At 37.2% G+C, this 22,048-nt stretch overlaps 1 protein-coding gene across 1 annotated transcript in view; it reads left to right on the forward strand.

Annotated features, from left to right (window-relative positions):
* Window positions 1-22,048, forward strand: part of Ccser1 (coiled-coil serine rich protein 1) — a 650,334-nt gene that overhangs the window by 623,787 nt on the left and 4,499 nt on the right. The window contains exon 9 of the mRNA XM_052173839.1: window positions 16,402-16,479. Within this exon, the coding sequence (XP_052029799.1) occupies window positions 16,402-16,479 (78 nt within the window). The remainder of the gene's footprint in view (window positions 1-16,401; window positions 16,480-22,048) is intronic.

Consider the following 22,048-nt stretch of genomic DNA (forward strand, 5'->3'; position numbering starts at 1 on the left):
AATGACCCCCTTCACAATAGCCACAAACAGTATAAAGTATCTTGGGGTGACTCTTACCAAACATGTGAAAGATCTGTATGACAAGAACTTCAAGACTCTGAAGAAGGAAATGGAAGAAGACCTCAAAAAATGGGAAAACCTCCCATGCTCATGGATCGGTAGAATCAATATAGTTAAAATGGCCATTTTGCCTAAAGCACTATACAGATTCAATGCAATACCCATCAAAATCCCAACTCAATTCTTCACAGAGTTAGAAAGAGCAATTATCAAATTCATCTGGAACAACAAAAAACCCAGGATAGCTAAAACTATTCTCAGCAACAAAAGAAAATCTAGGGGAATCAGTATCCATTGACTGAATATTTTTGAGTTACAAACCTATTTTAATCTCCTGTGGGAATTTAAATTTAAATGGGAATTTTTTCAAAGTCAACTGAGAAGATTTATCAAACCACAAACAAGGTACATCAAATCAGAGATTCAGATGGTGCTCACTCATCTCTGCTTCTCTTTGATATGTATCCACCCCCATCTCCTTCTGTCCTCCTGACAAACACAGCTCACTTGTTACTGTGGCACACATAGACATGACCTTTTCCTTTATACTTTAATTCTTGAATATTTTCCCAAGCAACACAAGCACTAACTCATTTGTGTTACTCTCTCTATTTAAATTGCTAAAATATCCATCCTTTTTCCTCACTACTAACAATAGATGGTCAATATGACAATATGGTCTTGCTCTAGCAATATATTTTTTAAATATTTTTTATTGAATATATTCTTCATTTATATTTCAAATGCTAACACATTTCCTGGTTTCCCCTCCCCCAAAACCCTCAAACCCTCCTCCCACCCCCTGCCTCCATGTATATACCCCTCCACCCTACCCACTCCCCTCTACACCCCCTTGATTTCCCATTGCTGGGGCATCTATTGAGCCTTCACAGGACCAAGGACCTCTCCTCCCACTGATGCCCAACAAGGCATTCCTCTGGCACACTTTTGGCTGGAACCATGTTTACCCCTTGGTTGATGGTTTAGTCCCTGGTAGTCCTTGGGCATCTGGGTGACTGACAACGTTGTTCTTCCCATGTGGCCACAAACCCCTTCAGCTCCTCCAGTCAGCCCTCCAACTCCTCCACTGGAGACCCCATGCTCAGACCAGTGCTTGGCTGCTAGCTTCTGTCTCTGCATCTGTAAGGCTCTGGCAGGGCCCCTCTGGAGGCAACCATAACAGGTTCCTTTCAGTATACACTTCTTGTCTTCCATAATAGTGTCGGGGTTTGGTGACTGCTTATAGGATGAATCCCAAGGTAAGGCAGTCTCTGGGTGGCCTTTCCTTTAGTCGCTGCTCCACACTTTGTCTATATAATTGCTTCTGTTAGTATTTTGTTCCCAGGTCAGTCAGCCACAAGGTCACCAGTATAAGAGATGCATGTCCTCCAGTAGGCTCTGTTGCTAAGCAGAGCTTTTAAGCAGCTTATGTATAATAAAAGATCTGTAATGTGAATACTTTCAATTTATAATGAATTTATTAGGATATAACATTTATAATAGAGTAGGATCTGCATAGAAAATAAAGCAATATTGCAGGAAACAAAATCAAAATTTACTATATTTTTAATTTCACAAAGAAGCAATGAACATGTATTTTACTTGCATAGTTAATTGTAATACCATTACCGGTGGATGAATTATCAAAATATTTGACTGTAATTAAAATAATATATTGCTTATCTAGTTTTAAATGTCTCTGCTCACTATTTTTGTTTAAAATATTAATGAACAAGTGCTCACATCCAGTATGTAGTTCCCCTGCTTGTAATAGTTAATCTTTTTAGATTTTTTTTAACATTTGTGTTGGTCTTCATATAATTAGTGGATACATGGATGCAATTCCTTTTTCCTATGAGTATGTTCAATGAAAAACCTGAAACAGTGACTTAGAATTCCATGGATTTTCCAGGACAGTTAGATCTGTGTTAGACAGTTTGTCTGCTGAGGTTTGATTCATTACATCCACTTTTGCTGGTTATTGTCAAGTATAAGGCGATGCTGACTCAGCAAGGGTTCAGTGATCTTATCTTCCGTATGCTCGCGTTTGCAGAATTCTGTCATCAGCTTATCCCTGCCAAGGAATGGCTGCCTTGAAGTATTTTGTGTGCTTCACAATGTATTATTAGAAATTTTATATACATTGGCACCGAATCAATGCCATAGAATGAAATGCTCACTATACTTCAAGTAAATCTCCTTCAAAACAGGCGGCTTAGTGATGAAGTTGGCACAGTATTACTTACTGATCTTTCTCAATAAAAATATCAAGCAAGAAAAAGTTTGGGGACTCTGCCATGTTTTTGGACTGTCAGTGCAGGAAGGTCTCTATAGTGATTCATGGTTTTGTATGTTGTCAGGGCTGAATTACAGAATTACAAACTGTTGTGTTGTTTGAATTGTCCCAGCTCTCCTGGGTATTCACAATAACTGTATTCATACCTGATTCTTTCAGATTCATTCATTGTCTGGGTGCATTTCAAAGAGAACAAATGCCCTTCTGTGGCCCTTGAATTTAGAGTTCAATATAAAATAGAAGATTCAGAGAAAGTGAACTAAAGCATCACAAATAAATGTTCTAGACAAAGACTAGAGCTCAGCCATTGTAGCTTCTAGTACTTTTATCTCTGACAAAAACTGATTCTGTAGAGTTGCTGACACAATAGGAACCTGTAGACTTCTCCCAGGCTAAGACACTGTAAGCTAGTGTGTGGACCACTGAGATTTATCTTGCAGAAACTTATGCCAATAGGAAGCAAATCAAATTTCTTTATCGCATGTCAACCACAAATTCTTAGGTGAAAAACATTACATGTAGATATATGTTCAACAGAAGTTACCAGGTATAGATAAAGGGATATATAATTGAACTGTGATCCTGACAAATAGAGATGTGTGTTAAGTCAAGGATGCTAGGACTTACTATGTCAAGACAATCTTCTGGGCCCTATTAACTAAAGACACATTTACAGTCACAGTTCTTCCCCAATCCCCATCATTGGTTTCATTATGTCTTTAATTCCTCACAATGTAAGCAAGAGGGAAACTGGTGCATATAACCATCTCTAAAATTGAGTAAATCTTAATCATTGCATAAAGAGAAACTTATTTTACTTGTATCAGTAATTCCTCGGGGACTGTTGTGATTCATGGATATTCTCTGAAATCTTCACTTATGTTCTACTACTGTCCCTACTCTTTGTTTTGTCCTGAGGCACTTATATAGCCAGATATTTCTGGATGAACTATTGAACTCATTTTCTATTTCTCACTTGTCCCTCCTTCAATTTATGTACCATGCAAATGCCAGATAATTTACAGGGCTTCTCATTTCAACAGCCTAATGTCCAGTAAACAGCTCTGTAGATGTCAGATTCACCAGTTGATCTCAAATGCCACCCAAACATCATCTGCTGCCACTCATTTCCCACTTCTTTACTGAAAGCAAGACTGAAGAATGAAAAAGTGCCCAGACTTTATGAGGCAGTTTGGAGACGGCATGGCTCTAAAAATGCATGAATCCTTGTGTAAGGAGTTAACATATTAGGGCAAAAGTCAGACTAATTATAGACAAAAAGATTAAGAGAAACGTTAACAATTGAAATGAGAAACAGTGTTAAAAGATATTAAGAAATAGAAGTATGGATAGACTGGACTCTTTATCTTTAAAGAAGGATTTTCCATAGACAATGGAATTTCTCAAATGAAAATGGCACTGTCAATCTACCAAATGGAGTATTAATATGATGTGTCCAGTGTGCTTATGGAAAACATGTGAAGTGAGTATCATAGAGAGAGCAGGTATGGCAGAGAATAAAATACCAACAGTTGTTACTTTCTAAGCCACAGAGCTTTAAGATGAGCCTTAAGAGTTGATTTCAGTAATTTCATAGTAATTTCCAAGGTAACATGATTTTAAGCCATAAAATTATTCACAAAGCATTTAATTTATGATATTATTTTACAGATCCTTTAAAAGCCAGTGTATGTTGTAATTTACCAGAAATTCCAGTTTGAATTAGCCACTTTTCAATAGCTCACTTGTCATATATGACTAGTGTTAATCATTGGACTTTTAAATTGTTAAATTTGTCTTAACCGTCTAAAGTTTTATTTGCTTGCTTCCTTATCTAATTTTGCTTTATCTTTTATTCAACTCTTTAATTTCACCTTGCTTTCTTTTAAATTTGTCTTTTGTTTTCATTAGCTATTCTTGTGTGTGTGTGTGTGTGTGTGTGTGTTAAAATATATAAATGCAACTTCTCTGTTTATGAGATGTTACTTGTATTTCAGGACTATTTTAAGGACTGACTGTTTGGTGCTGGAGAGCCAATTAGTCTTAAGGAGATTTTAGCAGATGATTGATAAGATCATTGCATGACACTGTACTGTGAAGAAAGGAACAAACTCCTACTGACTTTAGATAGTGAATGACAGATACTAACAATGTCCAATATGGCAACCCAATCAGTTTTATTGGTGTTATTTACAGGACTATAGGTGAGGGGTTACTTACAGGAGTAGACATGACTAAAGAAAAAGTTGTGCTACCAAAGTCAACCCAGATGAGTGACAGCTCACAAAAGCTGGAATCCTTTGAATACGATGCACCATCAGGCTGTCCAGCATATTTGAGAGTATCTTTCCCAGATGTTTCAGTAGATCTGTGAACTTCTTACAACTATTTGGGCTATTCTCTGTTACCTTCAAACAACTTGTCTTGAAGGTTATAGCTCATATATGCTTTGGAGGGAGAGACCTGGTAATTCCAGTTGGGTCCATTCTGAAACCATTGAGCCATTTACTTTCTGGGTTTAATAAGCTTCCTATCAGGTTGGAAAATTTTTACTTCTCCTAAGAATATCATGCTATTATACCTCGTTTTAACATTTGTGTCTTACATAGTTTCTTGACAGGATGAACACTTTTAACTGGAAGGAAATTGCTACACAACAGGGATTTAGTTATACTTTTACACTGTGAACATGTTTTTACAGAGAAGCTGGAAAGGAATGTGTGTGAAAGCAGGAACAAGTTAGGAGGATGCATTAGTTCCCTGGGGTTGATATAACAAAGTGCCAGGAGCAGATTTAACACACAGCTTCTCTGCAGACCGGAAATCTGAGTTAACATGTTCAGGACCACATCTTTCCAAGGCTCTCTGGAAAGGAGTCTTCCTAGCTGTTAAGCATTGTTGGCAGTTTAAAAAATTGTTTGGCTTGTTCTGGAAAGATAAGTGGGGGAACTTAGGTATCTTTTTTAAAATAGAATCCCTATTATTGTGACCACTGCTTCTGCCTTTTTGTGGCCTTCTTGACAGCTTTTCTCTGAGACTGTCACAATGTAGAACTCTGAAAGGCAGTTTGGCTCCTTTTTGAGCAAAAGCTAGAAACCCCAGTGACCCTAAAGGGATGGAAGGCCAGTCTCCTGGCACAAGGAGGCTGCAGCCCTCCATAGATTTGTGGCCCTTGGTCACCTAAGGGCATTGTGCTAAGCCCCTCCACAGGTAGAGGTGTGACCTGTGGTCACAGAGCCTCAAGACAGATATCTCCATTTTAATGAAATATTTAAAGGCCTGGAGGACCAATAATCTCCTTCCCAGGCACTCTTCCCTGCAAAAGGTATCTAACCTCAGAAGTGGAGTGCCCTTTTACTCATCAGCTTTCCACCATGACAATAAATGCCCTGACACCATGGACTGTCCCTTTTCATCCGGATCTGCCATGGGGAGTAATGCAGAAGGCCTTTGCTTAAGGAGCCACAGTCATCTAACCTCCCTTCGAAGCCTCCCTGCACTCCCAGCCACCACCAAGCTCAAGCCCAAGCTGGCAAGCCAAGTCCTTATCCCCACTGGAACCAGCTGGAGCTCCTCCCCTCTTTTCCCCCTCAGCTCCAGGCTAGATCCAGCCTGAGAGGGCCCCACTCTGTTCTCAGCTCTACCACAGCTCCCAGTAGAGCCTGGGTACCCAAGAGCCTGAGAACCAGATGGCCCCAGCCTCCTTGCAGGCACAGGGACCCCCAAGTCAGCTCCGGCTGTCTCTGGGACCTAAGACTGTGCTCCTCAACACCTGCCTGGGGTAAGCACAGTTAAAACTCCCAGGTCCTGCCTCCCTGAGTAGCCAAGCCCTGTGTTGTAGCAAACAGAACCCAAAAGCCTACATCACAATGTTTCTTCTTTTAAGGATACCAAGCATATTATGTTAATGACATCCTAATAAACCAGTCTCATTTTACATGTTTGTATTTTACATGTTTATATGACAAATAATGTCATATGCAGAGGCTCCTGGTTGGCAGATATTTTGAGTAAATGCCTTTTAATCAAGGGCAGAGGCTATGGAAATAAGAGGTGGTATTCTGAAAGCAAATAATATCTCTCTAGCATCACTCATTGTTTACATTTAGAAAGTGGATAAGGACATTGGATTTACAAATGAAACATGTACAACAAATGTGCAAAGTGTGGAGGCAGAGTCAACAATTTTGCATCTTATAATAATGATGTCAGAACTAAGGAGAGAGCACAATTTTGATGGATATCATCCTATAAAAATCTTAAGCTGCTTTCTCATTTAGAACGTTTTATGAGTTCATCTTGGCTACATGTATTCATAATCATTGTAATCTCTAGACATCCTCACTGCTGACTTACAGATCAAGCTACTGCTTAAATGAAGTGAACTGAACTCTTCTTAAAGATAAATATGTTTTCAGCTTGAGTGATCTCGAATAGACAATCTGTTCACAATTTCCAAATGCGCTGCACCATGTGTTCTGCTGTACTTCTGGTAAAAATCAACTACAAACCAGTCTCATTGTTGTGGATCTCAGAAGTTACTTAATTCAGGTTTCATGAGATCCAGTGAAAATAAATTTCTTCAGATGTTAATTGATCTGACACTTCCTCTGCCTTTATGGTTTTAACCCCTTTCTTAAAAAATAAAACAAATCATAACTCCTATCCCTTCCTCTTTCTTAGCCTGTTAAATCTCTGCACTGCTTTTCCAGTTAGCAAAGCATAACATAAACTGAAACATCTCTGAAAACAAGTGTGAATCCCAGCATCAGGCATGGGAGCTCACAGAATGAAATGCTAATTATTGGGGTCATAAACAATACTTTAAAAAAAAAACTGATGAATCAATGGTACTCTATCCTATGTTGGCAATGACACCTTTCTCATGATTTGAAAAACCATATTCAAATTACAGATATTTAAATTTTATTTATGCTTTTCTTTACTCCTCTTTCATACAGTACATCCAACTGCAGTTTTCCCTCCTCTCCTCTCCATCTCTGTCTGTCCACCCCACCATCACTCCTCCATTTCTCTTCAGAAAAAGATAAGCCTCCCATGGATATCAGTGAAAGGTGGCCTATCAAGTTGAAGTAGGATGAAGCTCTTCCCTTAGTGTTCACCCAGGAGGAGGAAAAGGGTTCCTAGAGCAGTCTGCCAGTGTCAGCAGTCCTACAAGAGGATTAAGCTACTTAACTGTAACCTATGTACGGAGGGCCAGGGTCAGACCCATGTGTGCTTTCTGTTTGTCTTCAGCATCAGTGAGCCCCTCTTAACCCAGGGTAGTTGATTCTGTGGGTTTTCTTGTGATGTCCTTGACCCTGCTGACTGCAGCAATATTTTTACCCCCTTTTCTGGAGAATCCCCCAAGCTCTATCTAATGTTTGGCTGTGGATCTCTGCATCTGTTTTCATTAATTGCTAGGTCAAGCCTCTCTGATTACAATTGAGCTAGGCAGAATCATTTCGCCAACTCCTGTTCTTTCTTTCTTTCTTTCTTTCTTTCTTTCTTTCTTTCTTTCTTTCTTTCTTTCTTTCTTTCTTTCTTTCTTTCTTTCTTTCTTTCTTTCTTTCTTTCTTTCTTTTCTTTCTGTGGGACCCTGGTGTGTGAGACAGTCTGTAGCTTGGTTGGGCAAGGCCACTCTGGAGACTGGACTCCATAATCCTGTGGCCATCAGTCACATGTGGCCAGGCCCCTAGTGTTCTGGCTGGACTCCACCTCTGCAGTCACCTGGCTACAGCCAGGCTTTCCTGCCACCTCCTTTACTGGTTGCCAGGTAACCAAGCTTACTATAAATGAAGACTTCCTGCCCTCTTTGCTCTCTCACATCTCGCTCCCTTTCTCTCTCTCATCTCTCTATCTCTCTTCTTCTCTCTTCCATGTGGTCATGGCCATCCCTCATCTCTCTATCTTCTCTTTTTCCTTTTCTCATTCTAATCTTTTAATAATAAAGCATAAAACTATGAACTGTCACTTTTATTAAACTTGCTGCATAAATGCATTAGCAAGCCTCAGAGTTTCCTGCCAAGGAAGGATCAGAGCCTCAGAGCCAAGCCATAACCAAGTTGCTCTTAAGAGGTATCGGTATCCATTCTGTGGTATATTTACACAATGGAATACTACTCAACAATTAAAAACAATGAATTCATGAATTTTTTAAGCAAATGGTTGGAACTGGAAACTATCATCCTAAGTGAGGTAACCCAATCACAAAAGAATACTCATGGAATGCATTCACTGATAAGTGGATATTAATTAGCCCAGAAACCCTGAATACCCAAGACACAATTAGCATATCAAATGACTCCCATAAGATGTAAGGAGAGGGCCCAGATCCTGGATAGGCTTGACTCAGCATTGTAGAGGAGTACCAGGACAGAGAAAAGGGAGTGGGGTGATTGGAGAATTGGGTAGAGAGAAGAGGGTTTATGGGACATATGGGGAGGGGGGGACCGGGAAAAGGGGAAAGCATTTGGAATGTAAACAAAGAATTTAGAAAAAAAAAAAAACACCAGGTATTGGGACTTGCAAATGGTTGCCAGGCTGTCTCATCCTCTAAATTAGGGGGGTTGGGGGGAGGAGCAGCACTCCCTACCTTGTGGCCCTTTGGCCAGCACTCCTTATCATGGTGCAGTCCTGCTGGTTTCCCTATTCCTTCCAGCTCTGCCTGCCAGAGTCTTCTCATATGTAGGACTTCCTGCCTCACCGTCCTTTTTTTTTTCCTCCCAAGTTTTCCCTCTTTCCTTCCTTCCTTCCTTCCTTCCTTCCTTCCTTCCTTCCTTCCTTCCTTCCTTCCTCCTTTCCTTTCCTTTCCCTTTCTTTTCTTTTCTTTTCTTTTCTTTTCTTTTCTTTTCTTTTCTTTTCTTTTCTTTTCTTCTTTCCCTCATACTTTTCTTCCTTTTCTGCCAGTCCTATTTTGTTCTATCCTAGGTATCCAAAGGCTTCTGTCCCTCCAGGCAGCAGCAAGCATGGGCTCTCTCTGCTTCATGGGTCTCAAGCTGGACTACTCATTGCTTAGCCACTTTCCCAGTTTCTGTGCCACATTTACCTGAGCATATCTTGTAGGCAGGACAAATTGTAGGTCAAAGGCTTTGTGACTGGATTGGTCTCCCGATTCCTCCACTGGAAGGCTTGTCTTGTTACAGGAGATGACTAATTCAGGCTCTGTAATCCCCCATTGCTAGGAGACTTAGCTAGGGTTACCCTCTAGATTCCAGGTAGTTTCCATTTCACTAGATTTCCAGCTCATCTCTAAGATGCTTCCAGTTCAAACTGCTTCTCCAAGTACCCTCTCCCTCCATCCTCTGACCACCTGATCCCTCCTCTTCCTGTTCTCACCCCCCACCCTCCACACCCAGTTATGATATCTATTTTATTTTTCCTTCCCAGGGAGATCCATACACCACTCCCCACCTGCTGAGATTTGCTTGTTACTTAGCCTCTCTGCATCTATGGATTGTAGCATGGTTATTCTTTACAACTAATATCCACTTATATGTGAGTACATAACATACTTACCTTTCTGAGTGCCAGTTGCCTTACTCTGTAAGTTATACCACTGCATTCTGTACAGGAAGTTAGTAATACAGAGAGGGCCAGCCTTGGATTCTAATGTACACTGGATTCTCTCATTTAGAGCCTGAGTATATGTGTGAGTTACCTAACTAGTATGTAAGGTATATAATCTTCTAGCACTCTGTTACTAACTCCCTTTACATTGACTCCTAAGAACTGATACAAACAGATACTATACTGCAATGGTCCCAGGTTCTTAATAGTTAGGGTATAGTCATAAGGAAAGACTCACTTGACCTTTGTGCCCCTTCTTTAGCCTCACAGAATCCTCTTCACATAGGCAGAGGCATGTGAGAGACAGATGATACTCATACCTGAGTCAAAGGACAGTATAGGTTTGTTAAATCATTGAAAGATATAGCTAATACCAATATTTATTTAAATCCTATTGTTCACACTTAATAGTTGTGAAAGGGTTCTACTTATTTTGCTGTAATATTTTCTTTTTCATTTCAAAAAGAAAAGGATGAACAGGGCTCTCTATTCTACACCACAGAAGCAAACATGTGGTGCCTGTGTCTGCAAAAGCAAACAAAAACAATACTAGCAAGGGTCCAGAAAACATTTTCCAACATCATTCCCCAGTGAGTGGGTAACACAATAATTGAAGTAGCCTGGGAAAGAGAAAAGAGAAAATATAGAGGGCCCATTGCTTATAGCTGAAAGTCATGTTAAAGATTATGTCCCAGGTAGATAGTCATACTTCAAAGGCATAAATACCTTGTAGTTCAAGAGCTTCTAGGGTGTGCTGATGTATCCTGACCCACAATCTCTGACAACAGCCTCTTCTGCGTCATGTGTACCAGGCTCTCTTGTTCCTGCTCTTATTATGTTCTGTTCATCCCAGATCATCAGTTTCACTAAGTCATCGAGGTCATTGAGGCCAGCCCTAGAGGTCTGCTCCTGTGTCCTGAAAAACAGCATGACCAGGTTTGAAAGTCAAGAACATTGCCGGTTTATGACTGGATTTCACTGGAAAGTTGTACTGTCTCCTTTCTAATTTCAAGAAAATTTAAATTTTATTTGAAGAACTTTGCTTCTTTGGCCGCTGTTCTCGAGAATTCTTCTAATTCTGCTGATGTTTTTACTGGTACCCGATCATTAAATGGGAATAAAAATAATCGATGTGAGCCGTGTAGTTTTGATTTTTGCTTCCCTGTGCTCTCCCTGGCTTTGACATCATTAAGCAAGCCCTGTGATTTTCTGTTTGGGTTTTGCTTTTGTATTATGTAAATGGTCATTATTATTATTATTGACATAAAAATCCATCACATGATGATGCTCAAATTCCTTTGACCCACTTAATTCTTGGAACTAACCTTAATCTACCACACTGTGTCAATTTTCTTATAATAAATTACATTGTTTTCCATTTTAAAAGTTAACTTTTATCCTCCTTTCAATTTAATTATTAATAGTATTCTGTTTCCATCATTATAACCTCTAGGTCTATGTTAGATTCATATATTTTTAAGGCAGACTTCACGTTATTTTAAAGTTTTTTAGAAATCTATCTTTCTACTTTAAACCTATTCTTACCAAATATTCTTTTTAAACAGGGGATAACAAACATGGTTTCTTTGGTCTACAAACTCAATATATACAGCACAGCGTGCAGTGACCAGCATATGTATCTCCCAAAGTGCCCCATCATCATTATTGTTCTAGAATTTCCTAGTGTGATACAATGCTCTTTGTCTGTGTTAACTTTTTTTAAAGATTTATTTATTCCATGTATATGAGTACACTGAAGTTGTCATTAGACACATTGAAAGAGGGTACTGGATCCCATTACATCTGGTTGTGAGCCACCATGTGGTTACTGGGAATTGAACTTAGGACCTGTGGAAAAGCAGTCAGTGTTCTTATACTCTGAGCCATCTCTCCATCCCTTGTGTTAACTTTGTTGTGCATTGAAGGCCTTATTCAAATGGTCATAGTCCAGTTCAGAGTCTTGAATCATTTTGTTTTCTTCTCTTAGTTTCATAATTTCTGATCTGGCACATAAGTTTTACAAACATTTAAGACATTAAAAAATATATATCTATATATAGATATATATATGGATAGATAGATATAGATTATAGATATAGACATAGATGATATAGATATAGATAGATAGAGATAGAGATAGAGATATATGCTTTGTTTGCATGTATACCTGTGTTTCTGATACCTACCAAGACCAGAAGAAGGAATGGAATCTTCTGGAACTCAAGTAGAATTACAGATGATTGTGAAACCCTGGAAATCAAACCCTCGGCCTCTGGAAGAACAATCAGTGTCCCTAACAGCTAAGCCATCTCTCAAGAACCAAGCATTTAATATATTTTGAGATAAGATTTTTACATGTGGAGAATCAGGTCTATTGTCTGTTTTAAAATTTCATTAAAGGAAAATTTTAGGGTCTTTTCCATGACTCTTTATTCTGTGTGCCTCCTTGCAGCGCTGCTTCAATAGCATGTGCTCTAATTAGTACATAAGGAAAAGGGAAAATACATTTCAATGTAGCTGTTTCCCCCTGTGTATTGAATAGACATATGCAATGTATGAAATTAAAATATAAAAATATAAAAGTAAAAATTAGACTTGTTTCCATTAAATTTCTTTTTAAATTTAGTTTTTGAGCATGTCAGACTTGAATATGTATCATTACACTACTTTTACCCCCACTCCAACAACTCCTATTTTGTACCCCTGCAATCCCTCTCAGATTAACAATGTCTTCTACTTTATTTATTTTATGTTGTACACACACACACACACACACACACACACACACACACACACACACACAGGAGTACAACTAGTCTGAAGTCCTTTATTGTTGTTCGTATGCATAGTATATTTAGGTTTGGCTTAACACTGGAATTATACAAAAGAAGACTGATTTTCCCTCTCTCAGAATCACAAGTAGCTGGTAGCTCTTCATTGATAAATGAGGTCTTGTAGGATTACCCATTCTATACTGACAAGTCAACTGTTGGTACCATTGAGCAGGTATTATGTAGGCAATCATATTGTTTCATTTTGGGGGTTAGTTCTCTATTATATAAAGAAACACTATCTCTCAGCAGATATCCTAGTCCTGTTGCTTTTACAAATTCCCACTCTCTACTGTAATGTTCTCTGAGCCTTAAGAGCAAAACTTGTATTCATGTCAAATGGGATTAGATTCTCATGAGTCAATTGCTTTCTGCATTTTGACCAGTTGTGAATTTCTATAATGGTCTCCATCTACTGCAACATAAAGCTTTTAAAACAAGGGCTGTGGATTTTACTTACCTCCTGCTACAAGTATTTAGAATGGAGTGAGAAATTGTAACTATTTAGGAAAATAGTAGTGGGTTCTTGTCTGGGTGTCTATGAAATGGTCCATGGTAGGGTTGACAGTACTAGGCATGAACTCCCTTATATTGAATAGTCCTTAATTTGATAAAGTAATCGCTGCAGCATTAATATTTTGTTTGGGATTGTTGTGGATATCTACAGAGTATTGGTGTGTGCATGTGTCCATGCATGTTTGCGTGATATGAATTTTAGGACTTCTTTTTACTGTCTGTGGGGAAAATGTTGTACATATTTTGATTAATTTTGGTTGCATTGAAGTTGTAAATTGTGCCTTTGATGGTATGTTCAGTTTTATTCTATGAGTTCTACTAACCCATAACTATGAGTTCTTTCCATCTTCCTTTGTCTTCCCCAGTCACGGTCTTCAGAGTTTTAGAGTTTTCATTCTAGAGTTTCAGTTGTTAACTATGTAGTTTGAATTCTCCAGTTTTTAATTTTCTTTGTTTTGATAGCAGAGGTGTTCAATGATTTCATTCCTAGTGTGTCTGTCAGTGATATAGAGAGACTATAGTTTTTTAAGCAATTCTTTTTAATGTTTTTGGACTTATTTATTTTGTGCATTTGAGCATGTGTTTTTGTATGTGTGTCTGTGTGTGTGCCTGTATGTGTGTCTATGTATGTGTGTCTATGTGCGTGTGCCTGTCTGTGTGTCTGTCTGTCTGTGTGTGTGTGTGTGTGTATGTTTGTGTGTGTGTGTGTGTGTGTGTGTATACCTTGTTCATTCTGTATGCTTGCAGAGGTCAGAAGAGGGTCGTGGATCCTTTATTCTGGAGTTATGGATTTTAAACTACCATGTGAGGGCTGGAAATTAACCTAGGACTGGGAATATGGGGATGATGCTGGCGTGTGAAATTAGCATTTTTAAATAGATAGTATGTATTGTGGAGGAGAGTCTATTAAGAGCCATTTTGTCATTCACACATGCACACTCACACATGTACACAGACACACACATACAAACACAAATATATCTGTGTCTAAAGTATGACCCCTAGAATATATATATTATTTTAGAATATTTTTCTGTGATTAGCTATCATGACATTAAACGAATGTTATACTTTGTCTAAATTTTGCTTTTATGTGTTTGCTTTTCCACATTGTTGTCCCCTCAAAATTGTGTAATAAGTCAACATTAACCTTATACTTGACTTCTGACTCTTTCTGTAAAATGCATGACTATCATATTTGAGGTAGAAGGTATTCTATGGAATTGAAGGTTTCAGGAAATACATTGCCAAATCTGAGGTGATTTTACATTCCTTCCACAGAAAAGTATACTTTAGTAAAGTATGAAAAATAATATAAACAAGTGAACCTGAAGACTAGTTTATTACCACCCTACAATTACTGGCTGTACAGTGACTACAGAAATTATATATTTGGTATCTTTCTTGGACATATGACATAGTGATAAAAATACATCTTTATAGTTGTACATAGTTGGAATAACTTTATGAACAAGAACTATAAGGTTGAAGACAGAAGAAGATTTAAATTTTCAGTTCTACTTACTGTTTTATGTGATCTTTAATTTAGTGTTTATTTCATGTTCAAAAGTGACAGTAAAATCTCTAAAATGATCATTACATGCATCAACTGGACATGTTACTTGCTACAGTGCCTGACATCTAGCCTATGTTGAGTTATTTGCATCTGCTGTAAATAGTGGTAATTACAGTAGTAAAGATTATAGTAGCAAAGAAAATGTAAATGCAGCTTAAATTTTTCTGTTAGTTCGAAAGCTGTATTTCTTTGGCTTATATGCATTTATATATTATGATGAAAGTTTTGTTTTACTGTATTAGCATTGCCATATTACCTCTAATTTGCGACTTAATCACTCAGAGATTCAGATAGGGAAAAACAAAACAATCAAAGAAAAAACCAAACACACTTGTACCAAGTAGCACTAGCTCACAGCACCCAATACCAACATACATTTAGTAACTGATTCATCAGCAAATATAAATCATGATACATGTTTTTCATCTCATTTTGACACTCCACAAAATCTACCATGTTTTTATAATTCATGCACACATATGATTCATTAAATTTAAATTAAAAAATATAACATGTATTTTAATTAAGAAATATTTAATTGTTCACTGCTTGGAAAGGAAAAGCTAAAGTCGATTATATAATTACATTTATTGATTTATTTGTAAAAGTGACCTTTGAGAAATTGAATTTAATGCCCCAATATCCCCTAAAGTAGGTAGAGGTTTGTGTTTGGTTACTCTGGGGGATTAAGGAGGTTACACAATGCACATGTAGCTGAGAATTTTGCATTTGCTTATCCTCAGATGCTGCTCTCTTTCTTACTTTTCTCTGAATTCTTTTTATGCATAATATGAGGCCACAGACAAGTTGGAATCAGTGTGCTGGGATTTATCTCAAATATGTTTCTAGCCTTTAATCATAGAATAGTATCAGGAGAAGGCTACTACTGTGTAATCATGCAGGGTTCTGTCCTTTCTGGTTGGGCCTTGTCCCTCTGGTACAATCCTTTGTCAAATCTGTACCTTTGGACCTGACCTGGCATTTACTGGCTTCATTCTCCATTGTTTTTTCTCTTCTCACTCTTACTCAATTTTACACTTGTCGTCATTTAGGCCCATCATTGTAGTAAGTCCTTTGACTTCAGTTACTTATGAATATTATTGCCCAAGAAAATCTCCACGTAACACATATTTACATTCTAAGTTGGCTCCAAAATAACTCCTCCTTCTGTTTGTAGCTGACATATCAGTAGATTCCTCATCCTAACATACAAATGTGCCAGTCTTGCACAAGACACACTTTGACAACTGTGTTCAAATGCCTGAGACTATGTGGAACATTTCTCATGTAAAAACACCACAGTCACTCCTAGACTAGATGAAAGGATGGCAAAGTGGAAACTATGCTGTAGACGCACTCATTCAAAAAACACCAAACCAAAACCAAAATTAAACAAGAATGAAACCCCCATGCTTGAATGTATACTTGAATGCACAGACAGCGGTTCATGAATTAGAAATTAAGTTTTAGTCAATTGAAACTATTAGCATAGAAGCACACAGCTCACTATCATTATGATTATCTTCTTTCTTTTTTTTTTTTTTACTCTGCAGGAAAAGTTGCAGCATTTACAGAAGGCGTTTGCTTCACGAGTAGATAAATCCACACAGACTGAACTTCTAGGCTGTGATGTAAGTAGCTCTATGAAACCAGTTATGCCTTCTTTATTGGTTTACAGTCTTCCACAGCTTGTATACTGTGCTGTGTTGTCCTGCATTGCCTGAATTAATTCATTGCTTATTCACAGACAATTCCCAAATATCATGGAGAGTTGAGAAGGATAATTCCAGGTATCAATGGCACACCAGACCCCTATTAATTATTTTTAAGCAAACATCTATAACATGTTTTCCTGAGCTAGTAAATTTTAAGGAACATGGAAACATGCAGAAGAACCATAGGATAATATGTTTTAAAAAATGTTAATTTGTTTATTAGCAATTTAATAAAGTTATTATGTTTGCAATAACCTAAGGCCAATCATTTACTTTTACATGTAGGCAAGAGAAACAAACAAACAAATGAACAAAATACCATCCAATTTCACAAGCAATTTTACAATAATGTTTTCGATTTGGGACTTTTGTGTAGGCAATACAAGTAATTTATTTAAAAGTTAGTAATTTTTGTTAATGTAAAATACTTGCTGATAGAATTGTAAAATATATTGTAACCCCAAATTCTTATAGAAACACCATATGATTTTGTAAAGCTGATCAAAATAACAATCGTTTCTTAAACATAGCTCAAAGTTTGGTGTTTTGCTGAAGTTCATGACTTTATACTCCTATGCTAAAATATAAAGAGATTCTCTTATTCATTCCTATGTATTGTGAGACTTTCTATGCTTAGAAGTGATGAGTAAGATGTCACTAATTTGTTGATAAAAAACTGGGTAAATGCTCATTTAAGTTTTGTGACAATTTCACAGTAATGATGATAATACTTGACATAAAAGTAGATGTCATTCTTGTGCTGCTATGTAAACCACCATAGCATTTTAAACAATGTACTACGTATGTGCCTGTTGTGGGAAATAAAGAAAAAAAGAAAAAAAACGAACCAGCACTTGCCTGCGCTTGCCCCTGCTACTTCCAGCCCCTGCGGTCTGACCAGCCATGCACTGGCAGGCAATAGCCAACCTGTTTTTATTTTGGGGAGACCCTGACTCAGTGCCCCCAAATCTCTCCACCCAACTTGCTAAATTCCCACTGGCGGGTTGCTATCACAATAGCACCATGCTTCAAATCCCTTATGGTCTTTGTAGTGCACATCTAGCAAACCCATGCTTTGCTGCCATACTTTTCTCTCTTGGACACAGTCTAACTGTTGAGTGAAGGAAAATGTCACACAGACTTAGTTCAGAAACAATGCAACTAAAATCCTAATCTGTAAACCGTATTAAATCTAAATCCTCTGGTGGCGAATCCTGATGGATCTGCCATTGAAACTAGGAGGCACTTGTAATTGCATCTTGTCCTCACGCTATCCATGTCCAAAAGGACATAACAATATCCTGCATCCTCTTTTCCTCCATCCAACCCAGAAGTCCCTCCTACTCGCCCAGTGATTGGCTCCTGTGTTCATTAGGGGATTGGTTCACAAGAACAGCAACAGGCCCATCCACCACACATGCCTACCTAACCAAATAAGCCAATTTGAATTCTAGCACAAAGTATTGTCAAAATGTAATTTTAGTTTAAAAGTTTTAAAAGCTATACATTTCCTGAGAATTTTTTGTATTTCTCATTTTCAAACACAATATTTATCTTAATGTTTTCCTTCCACATGTTTAAATATTCTACAGATACTAATATTATTACAGCAGCATTTCTAGCACAATTTTTATATGTTATATGCATGCTAATTTTATTTTTGAGAAAAAAATAATTTTACAATGTAAAGATAGTTTACACAAGTAATCCACTGTTTATCTCTTTCAAGGGACATCCCCCGCCAACATAACCATTTCATATGTATAAGTATGTATCAGTTCTTAGGGTGTAACCTAAAAACGTATTTTAGATAACAATCTGTTTTTTAAGTCTAGCAGTCAGATATATTTCAAAAAGAATTATAAAAGCATGATCTGCATCCAACTGTATGGCAATATGCACGTGTGCACTCCAGGTTAGCCTAGAATCCAGCTACTTTAAAACACTCAATTTGTAAATGAATTACCCACAAGAAGGTGGAATGTTTTGGTATTGTGAAATCAGTGCAGCACCTAGGATGTTATGCATTTTTAATACAAAACAAGGAAAACGCTTCTGCGTTTTGACTTGATTTGAGGAGCAGTATTTGGGGAAACTACATTCTAACTGGCTTAGTGACTCGATATGACAAATGAGCAAGCAAGAAAAGACACCAGGACATTTATGCAATGTTGTAAAGACGTAAAACCTGCTGTGAGTGCTGGTGAGAACCTAGCTACCTGCTACCTCCTTTGAACTTGGTCTCCATGATGAACCACATTCTTTTTCTTTTTGTCACAATTCATCATGGTACTTTGTTTTCTAAATGTGTAAATGTAAATGTTAAAAGGGAGACAGGTACATGACTCAGTGTCCTCACTGTCCTTATCATATGACGAAGTTCAGTCAGCCCTTCACTGGAGGCTAAGGCAGAATGCTTTCTGGCAGCAATTCTCAAAGTATCCCACGTCAAGCACTTATAACAGTTTGGGGAGTTTATAACACATGACAGTGCTCTGGTCACATGGATGTGCTCATATCCTTATCAACTGTTATATAATAGAATCTGCAGAATCAGCAAATAAATAACTATCTGGAGCCTTAAGAGAATAACTGTCCTTAGCTACATGCATGATCTGTATAGTACTTTTTATATGGAAACCTGGGAAAAGACATACTGTAAATAACTTAGAAGCATGAATCTCATGACAACTAGAACACATGTGACTCACGCACACTTCTCAAGGAACAGGAAGTGCCATCTATCACTTGTGCTTTATATATGCAAATAATTTAATATTTTCACATGCATTTAAATTACTAGCTCTATAATATTTTCTTCAAATTTTTTCATAAAATTGTTTTATGTTACTTTATATACAGATACATATGTTACATCTATTCATAATTCTGCTAGAGCTTTTCCAGAAAGAAAGAAGTATTTTGTAGAAACCTTGTATATCATCCTTGGTTCTTATGTTTCCTTACCTGGTTTTTGAAGCTGTCAGTATCAATCACCAGTTGCTCTTTATGGATTAAATGTGATCATGTGTCAGATGGGCTAGTGTCAGCATACAAAAGGACAAGTCATCCTTAGCATTCAGGACATGACATTGGCTGCACATGCTGTATAAGAAAGGAATCCATATGAACTTAGAATAAAATATATAAAAAAAAAGACCACCATAGACTATCTAAATATTTTTAAAATAAACTTTTACATGAAACTATTCTATTAGGACTCTTAGAAAGCAATAATTTCCTAGGTGTCACCTGTGCTGTTGAAATACCCCATGGAAGATGGATGGATAGAGTTGGGATGTAACCGGGTTTACTCTGAGACCACATCGACAAATTGACATCCTTCTGATTATATAAAACATGTAAACAAAGGTCTTCCCACAGCACATAGACATCATATAAATATTTCAAAGCTTGAGCGTTACTGCAAATAATGTTTTGATTAAAATATTTGAGTGTGAGTACATAAATTTAGCAGAAAAGGCCTTAAATATCAGTGAGATAATTCAAGTCATCATTAAATTATTATCTTAAAGAAATATTTTACTTCCTTGATATGTTTTATAAAAAGGTTGCTTTTTAATAATTATGGTTGATTTTAAGTATAAATTTTCATTTCAATTAATACATTAATTTCATTCAGAATAATTAGACTTTTAAATAAAAAGATCTGTTACTTTCATTTATGCGTTTTAAACATTTTTGTGGAAAGTGTTTACTACAATTGAATTCTTAACATTTGATTGCTTTTAAAATGTGTAATTAATAGATAATTCATCAAATATTAACTTGTTATGATCAGTGTATATATTATTAATGGTTTTGATTCCACTATTTAAAATGGCCGAATTGTGTAACAACTTATATTTTTGACACAGTCCAGATTTTGAGAGAATTTCTCAGTTCTGTTTTTCTGTGTGGTTTAAAACTTTTACTGAATTGATTAGATTTCATTTTGGAGCTTCTACTGGAAGTTAGTGTACAAATATGTCCCTGAAATACATTGGAAAACTTTATCCTGTCTCATTAGGGACAGTACTACAGATGCTTGGCTTTTGCTACAGTTGTTGGTCAGCCCTATTTTAAAGTAGGAGGGTTATTAATTTTATCAAGATGATATATTATCTCTGTTGAATAGCTGTCAGTTCAGCATTCTCATTGGTTCCTAGCAACCTGTATTGTATTAATTAAGACTGCATTGCTGCCTTTATCATTCATAGAAAGAACTTCATAGAATTTACCCCTCCAAAAAATAATGTCTGTCTCCAAATGCTCTATTTATTGATCAGCACTCATTGCAGGTATTTCAGTTTATACCTACACATTAAATCATGCATTTAAAGATTTATAGAGTTTTGTTTTACTCAAACAACTATTTTTCATATTATTTTCATTAAATGCTCAAAAATTGGTTAAATGTGCTAACAGAAAACATGTGACACAGAATCTAGGCTTCTTCAATACTGCTGGTCTTATAACAATTTTGAAATTCTCTTGAATTCATATTTAAAAAAATCACTATTTACCTGGAAACTTTTACTGAAAAGCCCAAGATATTCTCTTATGGCATATATAGTTGCTTAATCTGTAGCATTAAGGATAACAAATGAAAAAATGATAGAATACATCAGAAGGTTCTAGGTGTATAGTGAAAAGAGAGGGGACACAGGGCAGAGCTGCTGTTTGTGTGTGAGGCTGAGTCCGTATGGTGTCAGAAGAGTTACAAAGGGACACTGAAACAGATAGGGATGAGCTCTGTGCCTTGGAAGAGGAAAGAAAGTGTCTTTGAGAAATCCTATTATAATATCCTTCTGAAGACACTTTGAATGTCTTAGTCAGTGACAGAATTTTGTTATCATTGTCAGGTACAGGATATGAATAATCATATTAGCATAGAAATCATTTAACATAAATAGGGAACTGTGATAATAACCATGGAAACAGATTGTCTAGAAACTGACACTAGAGAAACAAAGCCTACATGAAGGAAGAGAACCCAGATTTCCTGTGTTCCGTGACATGGGAGCCTTAACTCAGACTTGTCATGTTCCACCCACCCTAAGAAAAAAGAGACCCAGGCCTTTATTGCACATCCAGCTATGTAGTGGATGTAGTAACCCCCATCATTTCTACTTGACATAAGAAAAGAGAGTAAAGCTAAATGCAACCATAGATCCTGATGATTCTCTAGGGAAGAACTAAAGTAAGCACATTGGTCCCTTAGTATCTGAGAGATTTGTCCAGGGGCCCCATTAGAACTATCTTCAAGTACTCAAGGGTACTGGAGCTATATATCCTGTTGTATGTGAGGACTCATCTCCAGGACACAGTTAATACCTTATGCAATATAAACAATCTGTAAGTACTTGCTTCATTATTGGGGGGGGGGGGGTTGATAATTTTAGTCACTTGCTTCACCCTCTGGAATTTGAGGGTCTTCAAGCTTATGCAACTTTTGCCAGTGAGAAAATTAAAATGGATTTTT

Source organism: Apodemus sylvaticus, chromosome 2 (assembly GCF_947179515.1).
Source record: "Apodemus sylvaticus chromosome 2, mApoSyl1.1, whole genome shotgun sequence".
NCBI lineage: Eukaryota > Metazoa > Chordata > Mammalia > Rodentia > Muridae > Apodemus > Apodemus sylvaticus.